The 24,953-nt window shown below is 41.7% G+C and overlaps 1 protein-coding gene across 1 annotated transcript in view; it reads right to left on the bottom strand.

Moving 5' to 3' along the window:
* astn2 (astrotactin 2) overlaps positions 1-24,953 on the bottom strand; it is a gene marked incomplete at both ends in the record, with an annotated part of 625,858 nt that overhangs the window by 348,687 nt on the left and 252,218 nt on the right. The window contains one exon of the mRNA XM_080420257.1: positions 19,988-20,155. Coding sequence (XP_080276383.1) covers positions 19,988-20,155 — 168 coding nt within the window. The remainder of the gene's footprint in view (positions 1-19,987; positions 20,156-24,953) is intronic.

The raw sequence follows: 24,953 nt of genomic DNA on the forward strand, positions 1-24,953 counted from the left end.
TTGAATAGCCGAAGTATAAAATAATGGCTATAGCTAAGTCTAAAATGACACAGATGTATTCCCGGATTGAATGGGTAAAAAAAGGGACAGACTGGAGACAGAGATATTATACAGGCTGAATATGTTAACGTCTTTCGACATTTTTTTGTATTTAAAACAGTGGCCCAACCGGACCGATGAGCTCCAGAATTTGCTGTCTAGACTTTAACGAATTAAGACCTGGAACGAATCTGTGTCACTTTTTCATTTGAGCTAAAAAGCATTATTTTACACTTTGGCTATTCAAAAATAGCAGATATACAAGCTCATAGCGCGGCACCGAGTGCCGCGCTACGAGCTTGTAGATCTACTATTTTTGAAAAATCGTGAAAATGTGTGCAAATCTTTGAATAAATATTGTTTTAAAGCGAACATGTTTAACTCTATTCTTTGCTTCTGGGGGGTCTCTGGAACAAAACATTTTGAGATGGGGGTCGGCGGCCATCATTTTGGGGGTCCTTGGCATGAAAAAGTTTGAGCACCACTGATAGAGAAACATACGTTTTTTTCTGAATACTACTGGGATTTAGAAGACATTTGTAGAATCGGCTTCAGGTCTTAAAGGAGAAATCCGGACATTTTAAGTGTTATCTTTGATGTGTCCCTTATCACTCACCATCCTTGAAAGGGACGTTGAGTTATTTCAGAGAGTCCCGTGTCGTCATTTTTTCGACCCCCTCCGTTGGCATAATGGGAGCGCGTGGCTAAGTGAAATTCGTCTATTATAACCGATGCAAAGTAATTTTTTTCTCTACTACTACTCATTGTAGAGTCTCATGATACTCAAACATGCACTGAAAGTTCCTGAGAAGCTAATGCCTAAACCGAACGAGCTAACGCTGTTTGCTTATTTCTCTCCCTGGCAACACCGAGTTGCCAGGTTCTGGGAGAGAAACAAGCAACCAGCGTTAGCTCGTTCGGCATTAGCATTAGCCTCTCAGGAACTTTCAGTGCATGTTTGAGTATCATGAGACTCTACAATGAGTAGTAGTAGAGAAAAAAAATTCCGGATTTCTCCTTTAATGGGTTAATGTGACGTGACTCTCTACTGACCCCGGGCCACCCCGGGGCTGGCCCATGGGGTAACCGTCATTGTTGAGCTCATATGTAGCGGTTTAAAGTCAACACGGAGGATGAAAGCTATAGATTTCCTACTGAGATGATATCGCTGAAGTACTTTTTGAGGAATCCAAACAAGGGTGAATAGCGTTCTTATCTGGTTTTTCAACCAACTGCTAGTATCTCCTTAAATATTTGCTTCCGCTTTCAGGTGTTGCTCTCAAGACCACCAGGTAGTAGATGATGATACTCATTACCATAACAGATGTATATCACTTTGCTGCATGTTTCTGTTACTCGGAGTCTTTGTGTTTCATCTAGTACCACTTAAATCAGTGGTTTTCAACCTTTTTTCATGCCAAGGACCCCTAAATTGATATACATTTGGCCGCGGACCCTCATCTGAAAATGTTTTGTGCCAGGGAGCCCCCAGAAGTAAAGATTTGAGTTAAAAATGTTCGCTTTGAAAATATATATTCAAAGATATGCACACATTTTCCAGGATTTTTCAAAAAATAGCAGATCTACAAGCTCATAGCGCGGCACTCGGTGCCGCGCTATGAGCTTGTATATCTGCTATTTTTGAATAGCCGAAGCTAGGTGGTTAAAATGATTGTGAGGCTATGTTAACTAAATTAGCTGGGGACCCCCTGGTACCCCTCCAAGGACCACTGGTGGTCCCCGGACCACTGGTTGAAAACCACTGACTTAAATGGTTTGCTTTCTTTTGCCATATGGGCCGGGTTCAAAGGAGCAGGAAATGAAACGACATCCATTCCTACCTGTTGCACACGAGAATGACAGCTATTATCCTTTGTAACAGCAAATAGGTACCATTGATGGAACTTGTCAAGACAGAATTGATATCACTACATGTTAGAGACAACATCAGAGGGATTTTTTGTTTATGTTTCGAAAAGAGAGCAGAAAATGTTAATGTTATGTTTTCATGAAAGAGGGATATAGCATATACAATTACAATAACAATTTAGCCATTTATCAGGTATTCAGAATGCCTTAAGTGCAAGAAGCATGCATGAAACTTAGTCAACCAACTACGGTGGTCAAGTAACTAGAGTGCTAAGAAAACAAGTAATGCTTCAAAACTACTAACATCATAACTGTTTGCAGGCCTGTCGGCCCGGCAAAGACAAAAAGCTACAGCGACATGCTTGGCCTTCCTTTAAAACGAAATAGAGAGGAAAAGTGCCAGAGAGAGATGTGAGATAGGGAATAATAGATAGTTTTACACTATTTCTAATTAATTATTAATAATATATTGTAAATTAATCAAAGACACAATATAAAAGATTCTTCCATAAGAGGATACTTGTGTTCATCCTGGAAAAAAAATATCTGCAGGAAATGTAGGACATTTACAGAAAAAGTAATTTCCTCAACACAATTGCCTGTAGTAGAAAATATTTTTAAAAAGTAGTATGGCGGAATCCATGCACCCAGAGCCATCAGATAATTAATTTGTGGCCAAAAAACATGCTCTTCTTCAAAACAAGGACGGATGCAATTCTAAAATGGAGAAAGCTCTTCTGAAGGCAATGAAGTTTGACGCAGAGTTGCATGTAAACACAAGCGACGAGTCTGTCACAGAATGAAACAGGCTACCTCAGGGTCCTCAGGCATATTATGGTTTGTGTGGAGGAAATTATTTCAAATTTGTAAATTAAAAAAATATATAACTATAAGTTATGAAAATGTGAGGCAGCAGCTGTCATCCACATCAATGAACTCAATCTAAGTGATGCAACAGATACAAGCGCTGTTTTATCTATAGTAAGCTGTGCCATTGACCCACTAAAAATCATAACTGGCCTGCTAGAATTTGATGCTTGCAGCTAAATTACCCCCTCCCAATTCCCGGTAATTAAAATGTTTGGTATCAAAATATACATCAGTATCCTTTTCTTTACACTCTCCAAACTATCTTTTTGTCATTCAATGTAGCCTATTAAGGTTATTAATAGGCTACATTGAACGAAACGAAAGTTACCCCACACCAAAAATATGCACATTATTCTGAGGTTGAGCATATATTTTGGTTGAAAGATGTTAAAATAAGCATAACTAGAAAAAGTGCTCCTCGGAGCACAAGTCTCCGCCAGGTCAGGTAGGTTATTATGGCCTCCTGGTGGCGCTATAATAGGCCAATGTGAAAAGGGTGCCATTTATTCCTAGGCCGTGCACTGCAATCGGACACTGCATGCATGATTTGAGGCATTTTGTTCTAAAAATGTGTTTTGCTAAATTTGACCTGCTGGTGGCGCTATAACAGGCCAATGTTAAAAGGGTGGCATTTGTTCCTCAACGTAGTGCAAATATGCATTCAAAGTTTCACCGCAATCGGACGCTGCGTTCATGATTTGCGGCATTTTGTTCAAAACGGGCCACTCCTGCAAACATGACATGTCAATGTTAGCCAATCAGGATGGAATATGAAAAATCTAACAGATCCGTCTTGATCACATGACTATAGAGATCAAGTTTACCGATTTGCGTGAAATTTGGATAAAATCTGTAATATGAAAAAATTTGTTTTACATAAGTCTGCCTCCTGGTGGCGCTATAAAAGGCAAATGTGAAAAATGCAGGGCAAAGGTTTTTCCTTGACCTCTAGAGAGTGTGCATACAAAGTTTTACACTGATCGGTGCAGTTATAGGTAAAAACACGAATCGGCCTGTTACAGAGCCACCATGAGGCTGATTTGAACATTTTCAAATGGCATTTCTTTCTCGGCCTAGTGGGAATGTGTGTGCAAAATTTCACGGAAATTGCATGCTGTGTTCATGATTTGAGGCATTTTGTTTGAAACGGAGTACTCCTGCAAACTTTGAAAGACAATTTTTGCCAATCAGGATGGAATATGAAAAATCTGAAATGAGCCGTTTCTTTTAATGACTATAGAGATACTGTGTACCGATTTGGGGGATTTTTGGCCAAAATCTGTAGGAGTACTGTTCAGAAATGTGTTTTGCACAAATCGGCCTCCTGGTGGCGCCATAAAAGGCCCATGTGAAAAAATTGGAGCAGAGGTTCTGCTCTGGCATCCAGGGAGTGTGTGTGCACAGTTTCGCTGCGATCAAGCCAACGGTGCCAGAGATTAGCTGTACACAAAATGACAGAATGACACACCGACACACACACACACACGGACGGACGGACGGACGGACGGACGGACGGACGGACGGACGGACGGACGGACGGACGGACAGGGGGTAAAACATACTCTCTCGCCATGCCTTTCGGCCTGGCGGAGACAATAAATGCTTAAAGAATTACAGAAAGAAATACACTATTATTGTCTCCGCCAGGCCGAAGGCATGGCGAGAGAGTATGTTTTACCCCCTGTCCGTCCGTCCGTGTGTCCGTGTGTCCATCTGTCTGCGAGCGGCTAATCTCCGGCACCGTTGGCCCGGTCGCTGCGAAACTGTGCACACACACTCCCTGGATGCCAATTCAGAACCTCTGCCCCAAATCTTTCACATGGGCCTGTTATAGCGCCACCAGGAGGCCGATTTGTGCAAAACCCATTGTTTTCCATTACTCCTACAGATTTTATCCAAACGTCATGCAAATCGGTACACAGTAACTCTATAGTCATATAATCACCACGGATATGTCCGATTTTCCATATTCCCTCCTGATTGGCTAAGGTTGGCTTCCAAAGTTTGCAGGATTGCTCCGTTTTGAACAGAATGCCTCAAATCATGAACGCAGCTTGCGATTTCCGTGAAATTTCACACGCACATTCCCATTAGGCCGAGGAAGAAATGCCACTTGTAATTTTTCAAATCAGCCTCATGGTGGCGCTATAACAGGCCCATTTGCGTTTTTAACTAAAACTGCACCAATCTGCATCAAACTTTGCACGCACACTCCCTAGAGGCCAAGGAAAAACAAAGTCCCTGCATTTTTCACTTTTGCCTTTCATACCGCCACCAGCAGGCCGACTTATGTAAAACACATTTTTTTATATTAAGCCTTCAGATTTTATCCAAATTTCATCTCTATAGTCATGTGATCAAGATGGATCTGTTTGATTTTTCATATTCCATCCTGATTGGCTAACATTGACATATAAAGTTTGCGGGAGTGCCCCGTTTTCAACTAAATGCCGCAAATCATGAACGCAGCGTCCGATTGCGGTGGAACTTTGCATGCAGATTCGCACTAAGTTGAAGAACAAATGCCACACTTTTAACATTGCCCTATTATAGCACCACCAGGAGGCCGATTTTTGCAACACTTTTCTTTTTAATATTACTCCTACAAATTTTGTCCAAACATCATGCAAATCAGTACACATTATCTCTAGAGTCAAGTGAACAAGATGGTTCCGTACGCTTTTTTATATTCCATCCTGAATGTCGAATTCCAAACATTACTGGCCCACAATAACCTTCCTGACCTGGCGGAGACCTGTGCTCCGAGGAGCACTTTTTCTAGTTGTAGTGTGTTTCTATTCCATGGCAAACATGAGCAGACGGGTTGGCGTGGGGAGGGAAGAATAGGCATAAGAGTTATACAACAACATATATTAACCCATTGACTGCCAAAATTATTTCTGGCCGCGTTTGCCCACTGCCAGAGATTTTTCATTGAAAAAAAAAAGTACTCAGGAGCCGAGATACAGCATTTTTAAGTTTTGAGTTAACAAGGAAGTGGATAGGAGTCTACAGTAGATCTTCGAAAAATCATATCTCCTTGGTCTTTGGGTCAAATAAAAAAAATATAATAATATATATAATAATATATATATATATACATTTTTTTGTAAGTTCACGTAGATCTACGCGACTGGCACGTGGCGGCTTTAAATAGGTTTGCGTAGATCTATGCGATTGGCAGTCAATGGGTTAAGAAATATTTTTTAATGTATTGTGTTTTACTACAAAACTTGAAAGTCCAAATTTACTTCCCGGGGCATTTTTCTTTTAATGGCCCCCTTACTTTTGACATTGACACCCTAAAACATAGTAGGGGAGGGCAAATTGGACCCCTCTAAATTCATGCTGGATCAAACACTGCAACTGGAAGGAAGCACAATGAGAAGAGTATTCGTTGTTGATGTTGAGAAAGACAATTAGTCTGGCTACAATGATTCAGATGCTGGCAGGAACTTCAATGTGTTCATAAAACATAAATGTGCCACAAATGTGTCACACGCACAAGACACTTACAAGAACTCTGTCACATAAGGTTCATTATTTCCCTGATTCACATCTATTCAGCACTGTAATGTTTTCATTTTAATAAAATGATTATTTCACAATCATAATAATCGTGGGGGGTGAAAAGAGACATTTTGTATTCCAGACTTCTATAAAAGCTCTGTGGGTGGGTGTATTATTTTCTGCTCGTGATTTGTCTACATATACAAATGTTATCAACATGACCTTTAAAGAAACACACTCCAGGCTCCAGCTAATTCCACTTTCTATTTTCAATCCTAAGATTCCTTTTTTTCCCCCCTCTTATTCTTTTGTGTGAAACCATGTACGGAGGAGGTGCAGTTCGTGTGTCATGTGTTAGCAACACTATGGCAACCAGGTGAACTACTGGGTCGATTCTCACAAAAGACGTTGTCAAGTGCAGGTGAAAACGAGCACAGCAACAGTGGGCTCAGAGCAGATATTTTGAGGTGAAAAGTTTAAGCTTCGCTGTGCTCAAGACACATGAGTCACCGAGACACTCGCGGTAACAAATTGAAGGTTCACTCTCACTCACACTTTTGAGGTTGAAGGTTCCTCCACCATATAACCCAGAGATCTGCAGGATCTGAGGCAGAGGTCATTAGACCATTATTCATTCAAGAGCTATACTGTGAGATAAACCTGAGCTGATGGGAAATGTATCAACGGCAGCCAGGCTGAAACACAGGACTGGAACAGGTAAGAGTTTAAGTAAAAAACAAACCAAGATCATTAAGATAATTAAGCTTAAAGGAGTAGTTCACCCAAAAAAGTACTTATTTTCTATCAATTGCACACCCCATGAAGCCTTGAATTCATGGATTTATTTTTGTTTTTGACGCATTCCTGAGCCAATAATTTGATGACCGGGTATATTTCCGGTAGGAGACACAAAGAGTCTACTTTGTGTCTCCTACCGGATACATTAGCATCTTTCCGTCGGTCATCAAATTATCGGCTTAGGAATGCGACAAAAACAAAAATAAATCCATGAATTCAAGGCTTCATGGGGTGTGCAATTGATAGAAAATAGAAAATAAGTAATTTTTTGGGTGAATTACTCCTTTAACCCATTAACTCATTGGCCGCCATTATCGCATTAACGCGATCTAATAAATAGCGCGCTTGGCCGCCAGGATCGCATTAATGCGATCTAACGTCTTTATTGATCTTTATGCTCTGATCACGCTATTCTGTTATGAATCAGGCTAAGTTTCGGGTTCCACTTACTTCAACCACCACTGCATCCGGTTCCATGACTTGGGTTCCGTTTTCGGTTTTACATTTTTCCCCCCAGTCATTTTCGACCATAATAGGGAAACAAACGGTTTTTCACACGCTATGAAAAGCGATCGGAGACCTCCCCTCCTATAATCTATGGTCTGGGTGACGAACAGTCATCCCCGTTGTGCATCACAAAGTAATTTTCGCCGAAAACAGAATCTGAGACATTTCACTTCCGGTTCATGTGTTTCACTGTGTGAGTGGGTCTGGGAGGGGGCGAGTGTGATCGAGAGGCGATCAAGCTTGGTATGTGCTGCTCTCTGGTGGTGGAACGATCAAAACGATTCAAGTGTCAAGGTAGACTTTCTAGATGTGAATTAAATAACAAAATAACGAAACAAAAAAACACGAAAATCGCTGGCAAGGGCTGCTATGAACAAGGTTTTAACTCTGGCAGTCAATGAGTTAAGACCTGAGGCGATTCTTAAATTTTTTTTCTAAATCCTAACAGTTTTTTGAAATTCAAAAATAGCAGATCTACAAGCTCATAGCGCGGCACTCGGTGCCGCGCTATGAGCTTGTATATCTGCTATTTTTGAATAGCCAAAGAAATCTCATGTGACATAGATGCGTTCCAGGTATTAATGGGTTAAGCTCATGTGTACACAGTCATGGCTGTAGCATCAGAGCATCGTTTCCATCAGATGTACTGAGCCAGAGAGCACATCAGTGGTTCTCAAAGTGTGGTCTGGGGACCCCCAGGGGTCCTTGAAGGGGTTCCAGTGGGTCCCCAGCAAAATGAGTTAATATAGCATCCACATCAGTTTAACCACTTTATATACATAGGCTATTATGTGAAAATAGCTGATCTACAAGCTCATGCTGTGAGCTTGTAGATCTGCTATCTGATATTAAAACTGGCTTAAGGGAGGGCCGGGCCCGGGCCGGTGGACTCAGCCATAACCATATAAGGAGTTTCCAATGCAGCTATACGCCCAAATATGGGAGTGTGTTGTCTAACCTCAATGTGTCGCCATGGCAACAGGCCACATGCGCAAACAAATCAGTCAGCTCCATATAATGGGCACAAAAGGGAACAAGGACTGACAGATACAGAGATCTCCATATATATGGGCATATTGGTCGGATCGGCGGTGCAACGTAGGTGTGAGGGCCGAACATCTAGTTTTGAAAAAGAATCTTGCAAAATACAACTTTTTTTTGAAAGACACAAATCTTGTATGGGGTCTTTAGCAAAACATATTTTCAGATGGATGGTCCGTGGCCAAATACATGTGGGGGTCCTTGATACGAAAACGTTTGAGAACCACTGCAATACAAGACCTTTATCAGACTAGTCCCTGGTATGTGCCTCATCTGTTTGGACTGACCTCCCAAAACACTTTTTTGATCATCTCTAGAGAGTAGAGGCCAGTCCATTGATCCACACACTTTCTATCAACACAAATCTCTATAATCTAAGAAATGGGAGGTCACTCTCACAGCCTGTGAGTCACACAACAACACCCCAGATGTCCTTCCTCCCAGGAGCATGCCAGCTTTACCACAAGTAATCGTGTTGTTTGATCTTAGAGTGCACGATCTCCCCCCAAACATAATGTTACAGGGACAGAGGTGGGATGTCTGTCTGTTGATCATGTAGCTCTATTGCTGTTACTATTGTTATGTTCATTTATTTAACCCATTAAGACTTGGAACGCATCTGTTTTTTGATTTGAGCTAAAAAGCATTATTTTACACTTTGGCTATTCAAAAATAGCAGATATACAAGCTCATAGCGCGGCACCGAGTGCCGCGCCATGAGCTTGTAGATCTGCTATTTTTGAAAAATCGAGAAAATGTGTGCAAATTATTATATTTATATTCTTTTAAAGCGAACATTTGTAACTCAAATCTTTGCTTCTGGGGGGTCCCTGGAACAAAATATTTTGAGATGGGGTCCGCGGCCAAATACATATAATTTTGGGGTTCTTTGACATGAAAACGTTTGAGAACCGCTGATTATAGAAACATAGGTTTTTCAGAAAACTGTTGGGATTTGGAAGACATTAGCTAAGAATCGCCCTCAGGTCTTAATGGGTTAAATATTATTTAGAGCAGTCCTCTATAACCTGTAAATAAGCATATTGTTCATACTGTTATGCAATGATGTTTTCAAAACAAATCGGAGACGATATCAATTTCAGAAAACGTCATATTTTGCCAGACTCCAGACACAAACTCCTGGGGTTTTAGGAATCATCTTCCCGACATGAAAATGATGATTTCCTGGGTGGTAGCAGCAGGTAACAATATATTGTGACAGTCTTAATGTTGAGGTTTTATGAATAAGAGATGGAAGGAACACTATAAAGACCCTCGGCAATAAAGACAAGACACAAGACCCATTTATCTAGTACGGCAGTCTAATCAATCTGAAATATCCTCCGCGTTAACTTTTCCATAATACATTCTCAGGATGGGTGAGGATTTTATTGGGTAGTGTGTACCTTTCTATTATATCTCAGCATAAGGGTCAATTGAACTACCCTAATGATTCTCCTGCCAATACTAGTTTTATGCTGAAAAAAATCAAAATACACAGTTGTGCTTTAAAACATATGATTTATTGCTTGTTCCCTCACAACTCTCTCCCAAACAAACGGCCATGGCTCCGCAAGAGGCTATCCGTCTATGAGAGGGTCTTAGTGTGTGTGTGTGTGTGTGTGTGTGATATATTAGTGGTGCTCAAACTTTTTCATGTCAAGGACCCCAAAATGATATGTACTTGGCCGCCGACCCCATCTCAAAATAATTTGTTCCAGGGACCCCCAGAAGTAAAGATTTTAGTTAAAAAATGTTCGCTTTAAAACAATATGTATTCAAAGATTTGCACAAATTTTCATAATTTTTCAAAAATTGCAGATCTACAAGCTCGTAGCGCGGCACTCGGTGCCGCGCTACGAGCTTGTATATCTGCTATTTTTGAATAGCCAAAGTGTAAAATAATGCTAATGTCACAAACGTGGATCAATGTCACACTGGCAGTATAGGCCACAGAAATACCACTAATATTTTTCACATTATGTTTTATTACAGGGGTGGCCCGTGCGTGCCACCCAAGAACGACATGCTTGGACTTTCTTTCTGTATATATATTATTCTGTAATGCACTCTGTATTGCACTTCAGAAAGTCTTGGGTTGAAAATGGTAATCAAGCCGAGAGGAAAAGTGCTGTCATCAAACGCAATCAAGTGCCTCAGCTGCACAGTGATTAAATATACATTTGCTCCTTTTTGTATCTCTGTAAATGTCAAACGCTTCACTAGTGCAGTCCTGAAATTACCACCTACCCCACACACACCATTCATTTTTCCTTAGCTTTCGGTTGCAACTACGGCTTTCTTGAACAAAGCCTCAGAACATAGGTGCACCATTATTAAGGTATAACACAGCCTTGACTTCCGTTTCACGGCAAAACGTGTGTGTGTGTGTGTGTGTGTGTGTGTGTGTGTGTGTGAGAGCGAGAGCGCGAGAGAGAGAGCGGAGAGAGAGAGAGAGAGAGAGAGAGAGAGAGAGAGAGAGAGAGAGAGAGAGAGAGAGAGAGAGAGAGAACTAGAAAGGGCAGATGAAAAAGACGGGGGGGGGGGTTTGAAAGTGTTACTTTGAGGAACAACTTTAATTTAGCTGCAGAACACACTTGTTGGGGCAATGACAGACCATAATACTCTTGCCACTAGGATGGTATGAATGATGGCAGGGGAAAGAGAAAGAGAGAGAAGGCAGAATATATTGTTTGTTGCTGAATAAGTTGCTGAATAACTAAATGGCTCCCGCTCCTGAATATTGACGCGTTGGTGAACCTGAGTCCGGAATACAAAAACACTATGCGCGCGCGCGCGCGCACACACGCACACGCACACGTACACTCTGTAAGTGTTCCAACCCCATTTTTGGCCGTTAGTGTGTATTAACCCTTTAAGACCGGTAACGCATCTGTGTGTCATTTTAAGATTTCTTTGGGCTATTCAAAAATAGCAGATATACAAGCTCATAGCGCGGCACCGAGTGCCGCGCTATGAGCTTGTAGATCTGCTATTTTTGTTGTTGTTGAAAAATCGTGAAAATGTGTGCAAATCTTTGAATATATATATTTTTCAAAACAAACATGTGTACCTCAAATCTTTGTTTCTGGGGGATTCTACAAATGTCTTCTAAATCCTAACAGTTTTTTGAAAAAAAAATATGTTGCTATAATCAGTGGTTCTCAAACTTTTTCATGTCAAGGACCCCCAAAATTATATGAATTTTGGCCGCGGACCCCCATCTCAAAAATATTTTGTTCCAGGGACCCCCCAGAAGTTGTAATAGATTAAAAATGTTCATCATGGAAAAAATTATTTGCACACATTTTCACAATTTTTCCCAAAAAATAGCAGATCTAAAAGCTCGTTGAGCTATGAGCTTGTAGATCTGCTATTTTTGAATAGCCCAAAGAAATCTTAAAATGACACACAGATGCGTTCCCGGTCTTGGAGGGTTAAGTTGAATGTCTGCAGGTCTGTATTACATTATGCATGAACCCCGCAATGTGCCCTTGACCGAGGTGACATAAATTTCACATACATTACAGCATGTAATCCATTCTAATGAGCTTAGACTCCACCGTAGTTAGATACACACACAGCAGGATCTCACTCTGGGGAAGATGCCATCATACTATGGATGTAATGATGCATTGTGAGAAAACAGTGAACCACATTAACCCTGGTGTCCCTATTTTGGGGGCATGTCATTATAGGGGGAGAATGTTTCCAAAAATATCTAGAACTTTCCAAAATAGCAATTCTCGAAGCTCACAACGCGTTGAATCGTAGCTTGTAGACCGGCTATTTTTGCTATTTGTATAGTGCAGATACTATGTGTTTTAAGCGGTTAAAATGATATTTTTTCAGTCATAATTTTGCTGAAATCTCATTTTGTAAAAGAAAATACAAAATCATGAGAAAATGGTATTGCGAACCCAGTATTGTGAATCGTATCAACTTCTACGTTGAGTGTATGGTTACATCACTACATCATACTGCTACAGGTATTGGATATTGTTTTTCCTTCAAAAGGGTGCTAAAATAATAATTACTGTAGGTATTCATACAGTACATAACAAAAACAGCTAGAGGTGCAAAGCACAAGACCCATTTAAATCATAGTAAAATACAGTATTATTTAATGCAGAGTGTAACTACAGTTTGGAATTGGATCTACGTATTCTGTACAGCGTACAAGCACTCTGGGCATGTTTCTTAAAATGTTACAAGCTGGTTCAGATAAAAAACAGCTGTAACATCATCATAACTGAAAGAAAATGTTAACTTCCAGAAGACTGCATAGCTCATCTCTGTGATATTCAGCTAACAATCTATTTGAGCTGATTTCAATGCAGAGCTGTGCCCTTCCATCTCTCCTATTAAACTAGAGGATTGCTCCTTCCATTTGCATGACAATGATATTTCAACGCACACTGCTGTAATTGAATAATGAGACAATTGACTGAATAAATGTAGACATCTGGTAAATCAATGACTCTGCCTCATTGTGCAGCATTGAGCAGTAACGATTACGGCTGTGATGGCTTTCCAAGCCATTGACTTATAAGGTTGTTAAGGATTTGTCCTCTGACTTTTCGTTAGCCACTAGCACTAAAAAGATCAGATACAAATCACAAAGCCATTATACAGAGCGGTCTATTTGGACTCATTTGATGCATCATTGTCAAAGGCCGCAATCCATAACTTTCATGACCTTCCCTGGGATTCAAACCTGGGGTCCCACCACGCATGAAAGACCAAATATCTACCGCTCTGCCTATAAGGCATCCCCGCTTGGTCAACGGAAATTTGTGCTATGATCATAACATATCTCTACCATACGGATTGGTTAAAATCATGTTTTATTCATTTAATAAGTTGCGTGTTGTAGCTTTAAAATTGCAATACATTGTAATACAAACCGTGTAGTTCCACGGATACAGCACCGGCCAAAACCAACTATTCTTATGCAGATGCCACAAGTTCACAAACACCACACTCCTCCAGTAGTAAATAATATGAAGGGTGACAATGTGCTACAGTAGGACATCTAATAACCTACATAATGGTTATTGTGAAATGGCAAAAAGTCTACTTCAACAGCCTGATCAAAACTTCAATCAATGCCTGCTCCTCCAAAACACACACACACACACACACACACACACACACACACACACACACACACACACACACACACACACACACACACACACACACACACACACACACACACACACACACACACACACACACACACACACACACACACACACACACAGAAGATTGGAATCATTCTTCGATCTCTAACATAATCCCTAATTCATGCTCCATCGTACAATGGTGTCACACGGTAATTTCGCCAATCTACAAGCTGACAATGTGTCACGGATGCGACACAGTGTGAGCTTGTACAGCAGCTATTTGTGGCATGCGACACCGACATACGGCAAAGTATAAGTCAAGCTTAACCCCCCCACACCTCCATGTACCCCCCCAACCCTGCCACACACACATTCTTTTCTCCTAAAAGGAAACACTTGCCCTCTAAACCCTCTGTTATCCCCTGATATACCATCTAGAGCCCCTTTCTATCCGTCTCAGCAGACTCTCAATGAGTTTCTGCGGACGCAGCAGAACTCGTTGGAGTGTGACAACCCCATTCCTCCACTTCACCTTCAGGTTTTTTTTATGAAGGGATAACCTTTACTGTTTACTTAGCTGTGCACTAATTCATCATCGTTCATGATAACTCACTTTTTGACAGCACACTTGGAGGTCCGAGGGGGTCCTTGAAACATTTTCCGCGTTGGGGCGAAGTTGTTTAAAAAGCTGTGTCACAGACAACAAGAGTGGAATGGCGTCGCCCACACAAAAGTGACCCGGTCTAGATGTCACCATTCGCAATTAGCCCGGTGCTAACTGCATCAAGCTTCAAGGATTTTAGTGTCACATGCTTACTAAACAACTGCTACAACATTTAACCCTTTAAGAACTGCTTGAGGCCGATTCTACAAAATGTCTTCTAAATTCTACCAGTTTTTTGAAAAAAAACATATGTTACTATGTCAGTAGACTGGACGAGCCAGCCCTATCGAAGGTCTTTAACGGCGGATCCAAAGCCTTGCGCTCGGTACCAAAAAAAAGGCATGGGTTACCGAGGCTACTATGTCAGTGGTTCTCAAACATTTTCATGTCAAGTACCCCAAAATGTATATGTATTTGGCCACGGACCCCCATCTCAAAATACTTTGTTCCAGGGACCCCCAGAAGCAAAGATTTGAGTTACAAATGTTCGCTTTATATATATGTCACAGGTAGATTGGCATTCCAGGTAGATTGGAAGTGGAGCGCTTGTTTTTAGGCTCGGGGCGGGGCTGCGATGCGAGGACGACGACAACACAACATGAATATACATACTTACTGGCCACAGTGGCGCACTTCGAAAATCATTGGACTCCCCATCCACTACCACTGGGAGTCTGGGTTTGACTCCCGCTCGGGACATTACTTTTTCAAAGAACCGCGGACTATTTTTTTTCGCCGATAAAGTATAGTTTTGGACCATGACGGACGGAGGCGCGCCGGCTCAGGAGACCTTGAGGCCAAGGAGTCGCGCCCGAGCGCCTCCAGGCGCGAGTGCCCGCGACGACCGGCCGATGGTCTCCTAGTCGACTAAGCGCCGTCCGAGTTATGTACCGATAGGCACAGAATAGTAAATGATGTTGTGGGGACTGCGTTTGCCCCGCTATGGTTTGCCCCAACTGCCACTCACTGCACTAACATAGCCCGCCAGCCCCGCCTCCTCAGTCTCGCCCCCTTGTTCGCGGGTGTGCGTGGCACTCGGTGCCGCGCTAGGAGCTTGTATATCTGCTATTTTTGAATAGCCAAAGTGTGAACTAATGCTTTTGAGCACACATCTAAAAATGACACAGATGCGTTCCAGGTCTTAATGGGATAAAATTGTGGATAAAATAATAGTACTAAATCAAAATGAAATAAAACAGAATAAATTACAATATCATTGTGTGTGTCTGTGTGTGTGTGTGTGTGTGTGTGTGTGTGTGTGTGTGTGTGTGTGTGTGTGTGTGTGTGTGTGTGTGTGTGTGTGTGTGTGTGTGTGTGCGCACGCGCGCGCGTGTATGTGCGTATGGGGGGGCACCTCAGGATGTTTGAGGGCTTCACATCTGATATCTACAATGCAAGATTAACGCCTTAAAAATGAAACACTGCGCAGGCAAGACCAACTGCATATGGAGGCTACTGTCAGCCAGGGCACCAACTTCACTGGCTCGGTCACGTCACCAGGGACGCCGACAGATCCCCTCCCGCGTAAAGTGCTGTACGACCCGTTACATTTTGGCCGCTATAGCTTGGCAGGGAGGCGCATAAAGACCAGCCGTTGACTGTCATGAAGAAGTGCTGCACCTGTGTGTCCAGCCCAGCCGGAGGAGACTGGCGCTCTCAACTCTCCATCTGGGGGACATGCAGCTCGGCCAACAAGGACTGCATAACTGCATAAGTATCTAGGTCAGTGGTTCTCAAAGTGGGGTCCGGGGACCCTTAAGGTTCCATGAGGGGGTTCTAAATGGACCCTTAAAACCCAGGCATGCAATTCTGAGAGAATATACACATGGAATGGCATTAGTACACTCTCAGAGTCATGGCTGTCCTTGAAACTAAAGAGTTTGAGAACCACTGATCTAGGTGATCGATGGACTAGGACAGGGGTCTTCAACGTTTTCAGGCCAAGGACCCCCTAGCTGAGAGAGAGATGAAGCAGGGGACCCCCCCCCCCACTAAATACTGTGTAAAATTATGTTGCAGATTAAGCTTTTTTCATACATTTCATAGATAATTGGATTCATGTTAATGTGTATTTTAAGATAGTTAACCTTTAAACCCTCAATATTTAGTCAACTTAATCGTTGGCTCTGTACTTGGTCTGCTCTTTTTCCCTCTACACCGACTGTCCGAAAATAGCCGATCTACAAGCTCACAACGCCTCGCAGCACGAGGCGTTGTGAGCTTGTAGATCGGCTATTTTCAGCTAATGTTCCCCACCACACAAAGATTTGGCGGACCCCCTGTAGTAACTCTGAGGACCCCCTAGAGGTCCCGGACCCCCTGTTGAAGACCCCTGGACTAGGAAATGTAAAGAGACATAAAATCAGTACCACAGACACCCCCCCCCCCCCCCCCCCAGGTAGTGCTTTCACCTGTTCTGTGTGTGGCAGACAGTGTGGATCACACATTGAGCTCCACACAGCCACATCAAGAGCAGTGGTGTAACTAAGTACATTTACTCAACTACTGCACTTAAGAACAATTTTGAGGTATTTTTTTTACTTTACTGGAGTATTTCCAATGTTCAATACTTTTACTTCTACTCCACTACATGTCAGAGGCAAATCTTGTACATTTACTCCACTACAATGATTTGAAAACGTTATAGTTACTAGTTACTTAGTAGATTTTTATTACAAAACATACATTACCCACTTCTGTCCTATATACATAATGTATATATGCATCGTGACGCATTGTGAGCTTGTAGATCTGCTATTTTCAAAATATTTGTAAACATTCATACATTTGGAAACTACCAATACTTTTGTACTTTTACTCAAGCAAATTTTGAATTCCGGACTTTTACTTGTAACAGAGTATTTCTACATTTCAGTATTGATACTTTTACTTAAGTAAAACATGTAAGTACTTTTTCCACCACCGATCAAGAGTCACAGATAGCAGACAGTCAGACACGATGGACAACCTCAAGCAAAGTGAGTGAGTGAGTGAGTGAGTGAGTGAGTGAGTGAGTGAGTGAGTGAGTGAGTGAGTGAGTGAGTGAGTGAGTGAGTGAGTGAGTGTGTGTGTGTGTGTGTGTGTGTGTGTGTGTGTGTGTGTGTGTGTGTGTTCGCGAGTACTGTAAGTGCGTGCCTGTGTGCATGCTTGTGTGCCGTGTGTGTTTATGTATGAGAGTTGCAGTATGAGAATGTATTCATCACTCATGCGTCTGTATTAATCGGAACTCTGCATCTTTCTGTTTGAGTTCAGTAGGTAATTAGATCAATCAACCAATGTTATTTTTATTTTTTATGATCTTGGCAATAATTGTGTGTTTGCAGTGTGTCGACTCAACCATAATGTTCTGGATAAAATGCTACAATTAAACTTTTCACCAGAGGGAGGAATAAGTTATACATGTCGGGAACTTTGCATGGAGTTTGGCAGAACAAATCCTTCACTGGGAAATGTGTATATAATGCAAGTACGAGTCCTGTGCCGCAATTACAGTATGTACAATTATGTAGTGTTGGTGGGAGGAAGACATAGCTCTAAAACATTTACCTGCACAATGATGATTTCATTTGGGCTAGATAATGCACTGCGATCATCCACTTACTCTATTATCTTCTACCTTATGACCAAGATACCGTACATTTTCAGCAGATAAGGTAGAAAATATCAAATTAAATATATCCAAATTTTGGACTTGGAATTTTAGCCTTCAGTTTTTGTATATTTACTTGTTTGAATCATACCATTAGGTTACATGATAATACATAGATGTAAAAATAAGGCTCTTTTTAAGGCTTCAAAACCTGAAAAGTGGCCAACACTAATTATTGGCCCCCTTAAGAGAAAATCTATTTGGCAATAATCACATCATTGACAGCATTTTTACTCATTTTCTCTCATGGTGGTCCTCTCTGGCTTTGAGCCTGTGTGTGCCCTCGCCCACACCCTCTTCACTCTTTGTGTGTAACACTTTATTGCAATTGATTGAAACTTTTTTTGCAGTGAGTTTCATTTTAATTCTAATGTGAGAATGCATTATTGTGAAGTCTTGAATATTTCACCTTTAATGCTGCTATAAGGTGTGTGCAGGATTGGGGGTACAACAGTCCAGTCTGGATGTATAGAAGGGGGTGTGCTGCCTCTATAGAAACAGTCCGCACTCACAAGGTGAATTTTCTTTTAACTTCATTATTTACCTCAGCAGCAGTCTCGGACAAAACAGACGCGTTTCGGCTCCTAGGGCTTTCATCAGCATTAAACGCTGATGAAGGCCTGAGTAGCCGAAACGCGGACTGTTTCTATAGACTGTTTCACTGAGAGTCTGCACCCCTCTATCCTTCTCTGAAACTATTGACAGTAGAGCACGCTCAGCTTGGGACTTCTGTCCCCTAGTATGTGGATGAACCGCTGATTAATAACTTAATACATTTTGTATGTGAGAAAACGGGCAAAAAAATAAGCAAAAGTCAAAGGTTCACCAAAAGTTCACCAAAGTTACACCACCGCTGTAAACAAAACTATTTGCCAAGTTGGCAAAGAACTTGTCTTTGCAACGCCAAGACAGACCTACCTAAACACAACATTGGAGGTGTTTGGCAATGCAGATCAGCACTTTACAAACAATTAAAATACACCATACACCACACAGTTAAATATGGTGTAGGTTCCATACTAGTGCAGCACTGGTGCACCCCCTCTAATGCTGAAAGCCAAAACGTATGGGTAAGAGCAATTACCAAAACGTACAGCCACAAGAACCAAGGAACAGTTTTGAGAACCTACAAGATGGGACAATATATAATTGGACCATAGCCTGTCAAACAGTAAAGGATGTAAACAGGTACAATATCAAGGCGTGTGCATTATAAACATAATGCAGTGACCTTGTTTGCCATTCCCATTTACTTTGGACATATGGACTTGCTGAATAAGCTGGCATTCAACTCGTAAAAAATAATAATGCTACAGTTATTCTCGCTGTTTTATTATGACTCATTCGAAATCTGCAAGGTTGCAGGCAAAATTATAATGACTTGTCCTCTACCACAAATAAAAACTGTACCACCTCCATAACCTCTATGTACTGTAAAACCATCTAACATTACATAAACTTAGACTTACTTTTGACTGATAGGAAATAAACAGAGAAACTTTGCACACCCAAAAAAAAAGAGAGAGTTGTATTGCAATTATTATAATCTTAAATATCACTGTTATGGACAATATAAGCGGAACAAGTAGGCCTATTAGTCTTGCCAAAGTTTTTAAATGGTATTGCGAAACCCTTTCGGCTTCAGAGGCGCAATAAATGCAGGTGACTCTACTCTATCTCCCGGGCCTAAGAGAACACTTTTATGGGAAGTGAGCCACACAATCATACAGTACAAATATAATAACACCATAAAGCATGTTAGAGAGAGAGAGAGAGAGAGAGAGTGTGAGTGTGAGTGTGAGTGTGAGTGTGAGTGTGAGTGTGAGTGAGTGTGTGTGTGTGTGTGTGTGTGTGTGTGTGTGTGTGTGTGTGTGTGTGCGCGTGTGTGCGCGTGTGTTTGTGTGTACCAACCTGTGTCCTGGTCACAGAGCTGTTCACAGGGCTCGGTGGTCCTCTGGCCACAGTAGTCCCTGATCCACTGGGTGGATGCGTTCGTCTGATAGTACAGGGTTAACTTGGCCGGGTTAAGCCAATTAGAAACATCCAGGAAGCTGCCCATGCTCACCACAAAGCTGCTTCCTGAAAGAAAAAAAAGAAAAGAACCCAAAACATTTAACCAAAATTATTTCCCCATAAGAAATACTCTGACGGATTGGTCAAAGGTCTGATGACACCATTACAGAATAAATTGCAAATTACCGACGTGTTGCTTGTTCGGTCCATTTTTAATCCACCTCCTGTCAGTATTTAAATGAGCAATTGGTAATTAAGGCTTGTAACAAGGATATTGATGGTATATCCTTCGTAAGTGGGGCAAGGAAAGGACTATAGAGGCTATAGGTTTTCACAAACCAGCCAGTTAACAACAGTATGAAAGAGGATGCTCGTGCGAGCCGGCTTATCATTATGCCCTCCCATTCCCAGACCAATCGTTACACTCCAATCACTAAACAGATTATCACTAATTGATGCCAAAGACTATTTACTCCAAAGGGAGCGTTGAGAAGATTGGGTTTCTGCTCTCTTCAAGGATATAGATTTGAACAACTCCTAGTAGTCTGTGCTGAGAGGAGAAAGAATTTGTATGAGCATAGTTTGTGTTTATAGGTGAATTTCTAGGTATATAGGAATGAATGAATTATGAATTAGAAACACAGCTTCGGTTGGGCTTCGAAGCTAAAGGAACGGTAAAGTTATTCTGCATTGACATAAAAAATAAAAAATAAAAAATAAATACTGGTACACTTGTAGATTTATAGGTGGAGACCCATCGAGGAAGTCCTGACATCTTGCATTTGCATCTCTTTTGCTACAAGGTTTTTTTTGTTACTATTCCTGTTCTTTCCTCTTGGTGCTCTATGCTCGGATTTTCTCATCCCAGCGATCCCTCTGATCTCATCTATCTGTCTGGGTCACCACATCTCTGTGGAAGGAGGACTTTGGAAGTGACAATCAGCAGGCCAGAATGCTGAATTAATTCCAGCCTACGCCTCCCTCCAGTCTCTGCAATAGGGCTCTGTGCATAACTATAGTCCCTGTGTCTCCGAAAGGTGGCATAGCCTGTGTGTGCCTGTTTCCTCTGCTGGTTCAGTTTCCCAAAGCAGATTTGAACTGGAAACATAATACAGTACGACACACTCATGTGTTTCTGTTTCAAATCTGCTGCTGAGCCAACCAAACAAAGCTGGAGGGAAACTGAACCAGAACCGGAGACAGGTATGCCACCTTCTGGAGCCCCATGACTACGGTTATCCACAGAGCCTATTCCTTGCCGTTACAAGTGTTGCCAGATGTACGATAATTATCGTATTTGTACAATTATTTTACCCTCTGTACGATGTACGATCGATAATTCCGAAAATGCCAAAATGTACGATAATTTCGCCATATCACAAAGAAAGTGTGTGAATTTACTAAATTCCCTGGCTGTTGATTCACGATCCGATTTGGCTTTTCAAAATAAATCAGGAAATCAGTAAATCTGACCCTAGATCTGTACTTGGAGGCATTAAAAACAACGGTCGCGTCTTTCCAGTCCAGTTTCAGGCTTTTATTTGTGTAGGTCCAGAAAGTTCCCTGCTTCCACGCAGCGTATGTGATGCGTTTGTGTCACGTAGGAGTCTCAAACAAGGTTGTTTCTTACACATTTTTTTTTGGTGAAATTACACATTTACACATGTGATTTATTTTCTAATTTTTTTGGCTGTGTACGATAGTTTTCTTTCAAATACGATAATTACGGTACACTAATTCAATATTTCCCTTCTGGCAACACTGGCCGTTACTGATATTTGGAACAGTCAGCCTCAGAGAACACTGCTACCCCTGCCGCTCCCTCAGAACCCTATGACTTCAGCCCAAAGCCCCGTGAACCGAGAGGGAGCAAGTGAAGCGCATTGGACATGCTGGCCAATCAGAGGTACTGCAGCTTATTATTACGGCTGGGGCCAGACACATGAACGAGCGAAAACGGTTTCGACCAATGGGCTGGCCTCACAAGCTTGTGCACGGGGTTGAGCACGGTGGTGACGCAAAACCCGTCAGTCATATAGGCCCCAAATAGGCCCCGCCCGTCACATTTCCCAACCCGGAAGAAGGGGTGAAAAGGGAGTAGTTGGGTGAGCAACTCCATACAAGTGAATGGGCCGGGGATTTGCAGTGTCCTCTCTATTCTTTTTAACCCATTAACACATTCCATGCCAGAGTTTAATCTCATAATGTACTCACCAGTGCCAGCGTTTTATTGTTGTTTTTTTGTTTTTTTCATGTCGCCACAGACCTCGCTAAATAAGTTAAAACGGCCAGCGAAAACAGTTTCCAAATGCGATCCGCCATCTTGAAGATACAGCCGATCAACGCTAAACAGTGATCAGCGAGGAGAAAAACAACAACCGAGAAAATCGAGTTTTAAACAGGATCCCAGACAGGAAGCGGATACGATCGAAAAAACCGGAACCCGAATAATTCTGTTTCCGACCGGAAACCGGAAACGGAAATGGATCAAAAAAAATAGGAAAGTGCACCTGGGGCACTTTCAATGGGAATCGGCTGGCACGCTGCGGCTTTAAATAGGTTCGCGTAGATCTACGCGATTGGCATTCAATGTGTTAAGACCTGGGACGCATCTGTGTCATTTTTTGATTTGAGCAAAAAAAAAAGCATTATTTTACACTTTGGCTATTCAAAAATAGCAGATATACAAGCTCATAGTGCGGCACCGAGTGCCGCGCTATGAGCTTGTAGATCTGCTATTTTTGAAAAATCAAGAAAATGTGTGCAAATCTTTGAATATATATCTTTTAAAGCGAACATTTGTAACTCAAATCTTTTCTTCTGGGGGGTCCCTGGAACAAAATATTTTGAGATGGGGGTCCGCGGCCAAATACATTTTGGGGTCCTTGACATGAAAAAGTTTGAGCACCACTGTCATAGCAAGATACGTTTTTAAAAAAAGAGCTTTTAGAGCTAGAGTGGTGGCACAGGTTTACTCAAAGAACATCTTACATCCTCCAACCAGAGGAAGCTCTTCTCCACCTTCTCATCATCCCTCCACCCCTCAAACAGTTCCCCCGCCTCATCCCTTCTCTGCTGAAGCTTTCATCACCTTCTTTGATAAGGAGGTTGATGATATCAGGAGCTCTCTCTCTCCCAGCCTCCGACTAATCGGCCGATTAATTCACCTAGTCTTGCGTAGGGCAGACAATCAGAGATCTCCGCTTACTGATATGTCTGGGGAAATCTAAAGTCAATATATGGGCTAGAACAGCAACGCCGCTAACAAACCACTGCTAATGTCCACCGCTTTGAAAACAAATCACGTTTCGATATGAAGGACCGCCCCAAAGTCTGTGCATTGGTTCCTGTGGTGCAGTTATGTTTATTTAACCCATTAAGGCCTGAGGTTCCGATTCTACAAAATGCCTTCTAAATCCTAACAGTTTTTTGAAAAAAAAACGTATGTTGCTATGTCAGTGGTTTTCAAACTTTTTAATGTCAAGGACCCCCAAAATGATATGTATTTGGCCGCGGACCCCCATCTCAGAATATTTTGTTCCAGGGACCCCCAGAAGCAAAGATTTGAGTTACAAATGTTGGCTTTAAAAATATATATATTCAAAGATTTTGCACACATTTTCTCGATTTTTTTAAAATTGCAGATCTACAAGCTCATAGCGCGGCACTCGGTGCTTGTATATCTGCTATTTTTGAATAGCCTTTAGCTTTTAAATTCACATCTGCCAAAACATACTTTCATAATCTTGTGCCACAGGGACAATATACAGTTTAACTAAAATTACTGAACTAAAACAAAGTTCTAAATGAGAGAAAAGAGAAAACCTGCAAGAGGACTGGAAGGAGTTAAATACGTATAACATAGAAAATGGATCTTGCAATTTATAGTAGCCCTTTGTCATTGGAAAATCGAATCTCCAAAGGAATAAACATCTCTGTCTAATCGCCTTAAATCTTTGATCTTAGAGCAGTGTTTTATTGTATATAATCTCCTATATCCACTCAGCGCCAGACAAGTACCACAACATCAAATTCACGTCTGTCACGACTCACGAGCGTAGTGGGCTTATAGTATTTGCTGAGTGTCTGACACTGTTGTGCATACTGTATATGCATAATGCCCGTGTGTGAGAGAGCAGGGGAAAATAGAATGGGATTGAGGGAGGCATGTGTGTATGCAGTTGGAATGAGAAAACATTTGCTACCCAAGTAAGAAAATTTTTTGTTTCAATAATGATGATATGGAAACCAAGAGGCCAATAGTGTATAATGTAGCTAGCTAGACCACATGCTGTGTGTGTGGGGTATTATTTTGGCATGCAGAGCGGGCAATGGTAATGTAAAACATAATTCTGAAAACTCTAACTTTAGGCTTGTTCTTCAAAATAATGGGTTAGGTCAGCCAATCGCATGGCTCCTAACCTGGCAACCAGCTAGCACCAGTTGGTTATCAGCAAGACACCATCTGGTATATATACCTTGAAACATTTCGGTTGCCATTTGCTGACCGCTTTGCATCTGTTTACTTATTCAGGAGATCTAGTAGCATGTCTAGTTTAAGGTGCTAAATGATACCCAGATGTACCCAGAAAACATAGAGCACAAGGTTCTTACTATTTTGCAAGAAGTTCCATACTCCGCTCCACCCCCAGTGGGAGAAATGTGACGTGTGGCTTAAATGTGTAGGTTCTCTGGTGTTTGGTATGATAAAACATTGAGAGATATCGGTATAAATGATGTCAAGAAGCAAAAAAAATCACAGTTAATATCTTGGTTTTTCAGAAAGTACATTTTGGTTGCCATTGCCAATAGGACTTTTTACTGAGTGTGCAAAATATGTACTGATCCTCAATTCACCCTATAC

Source organism: Gymnoscopelus braueri (genome assembly GCF_963280865.1).
Source record: "Gymnoscopelus braueri genome assembly, chromosome: 22".
NCBI classification, from domain to species: Eukaryota; Metazoa; Chordata; class Actinopteri; order Myctophiformes; family Myctophidae; genus Gymnoscopelus; species Gymnoscopelus braueri.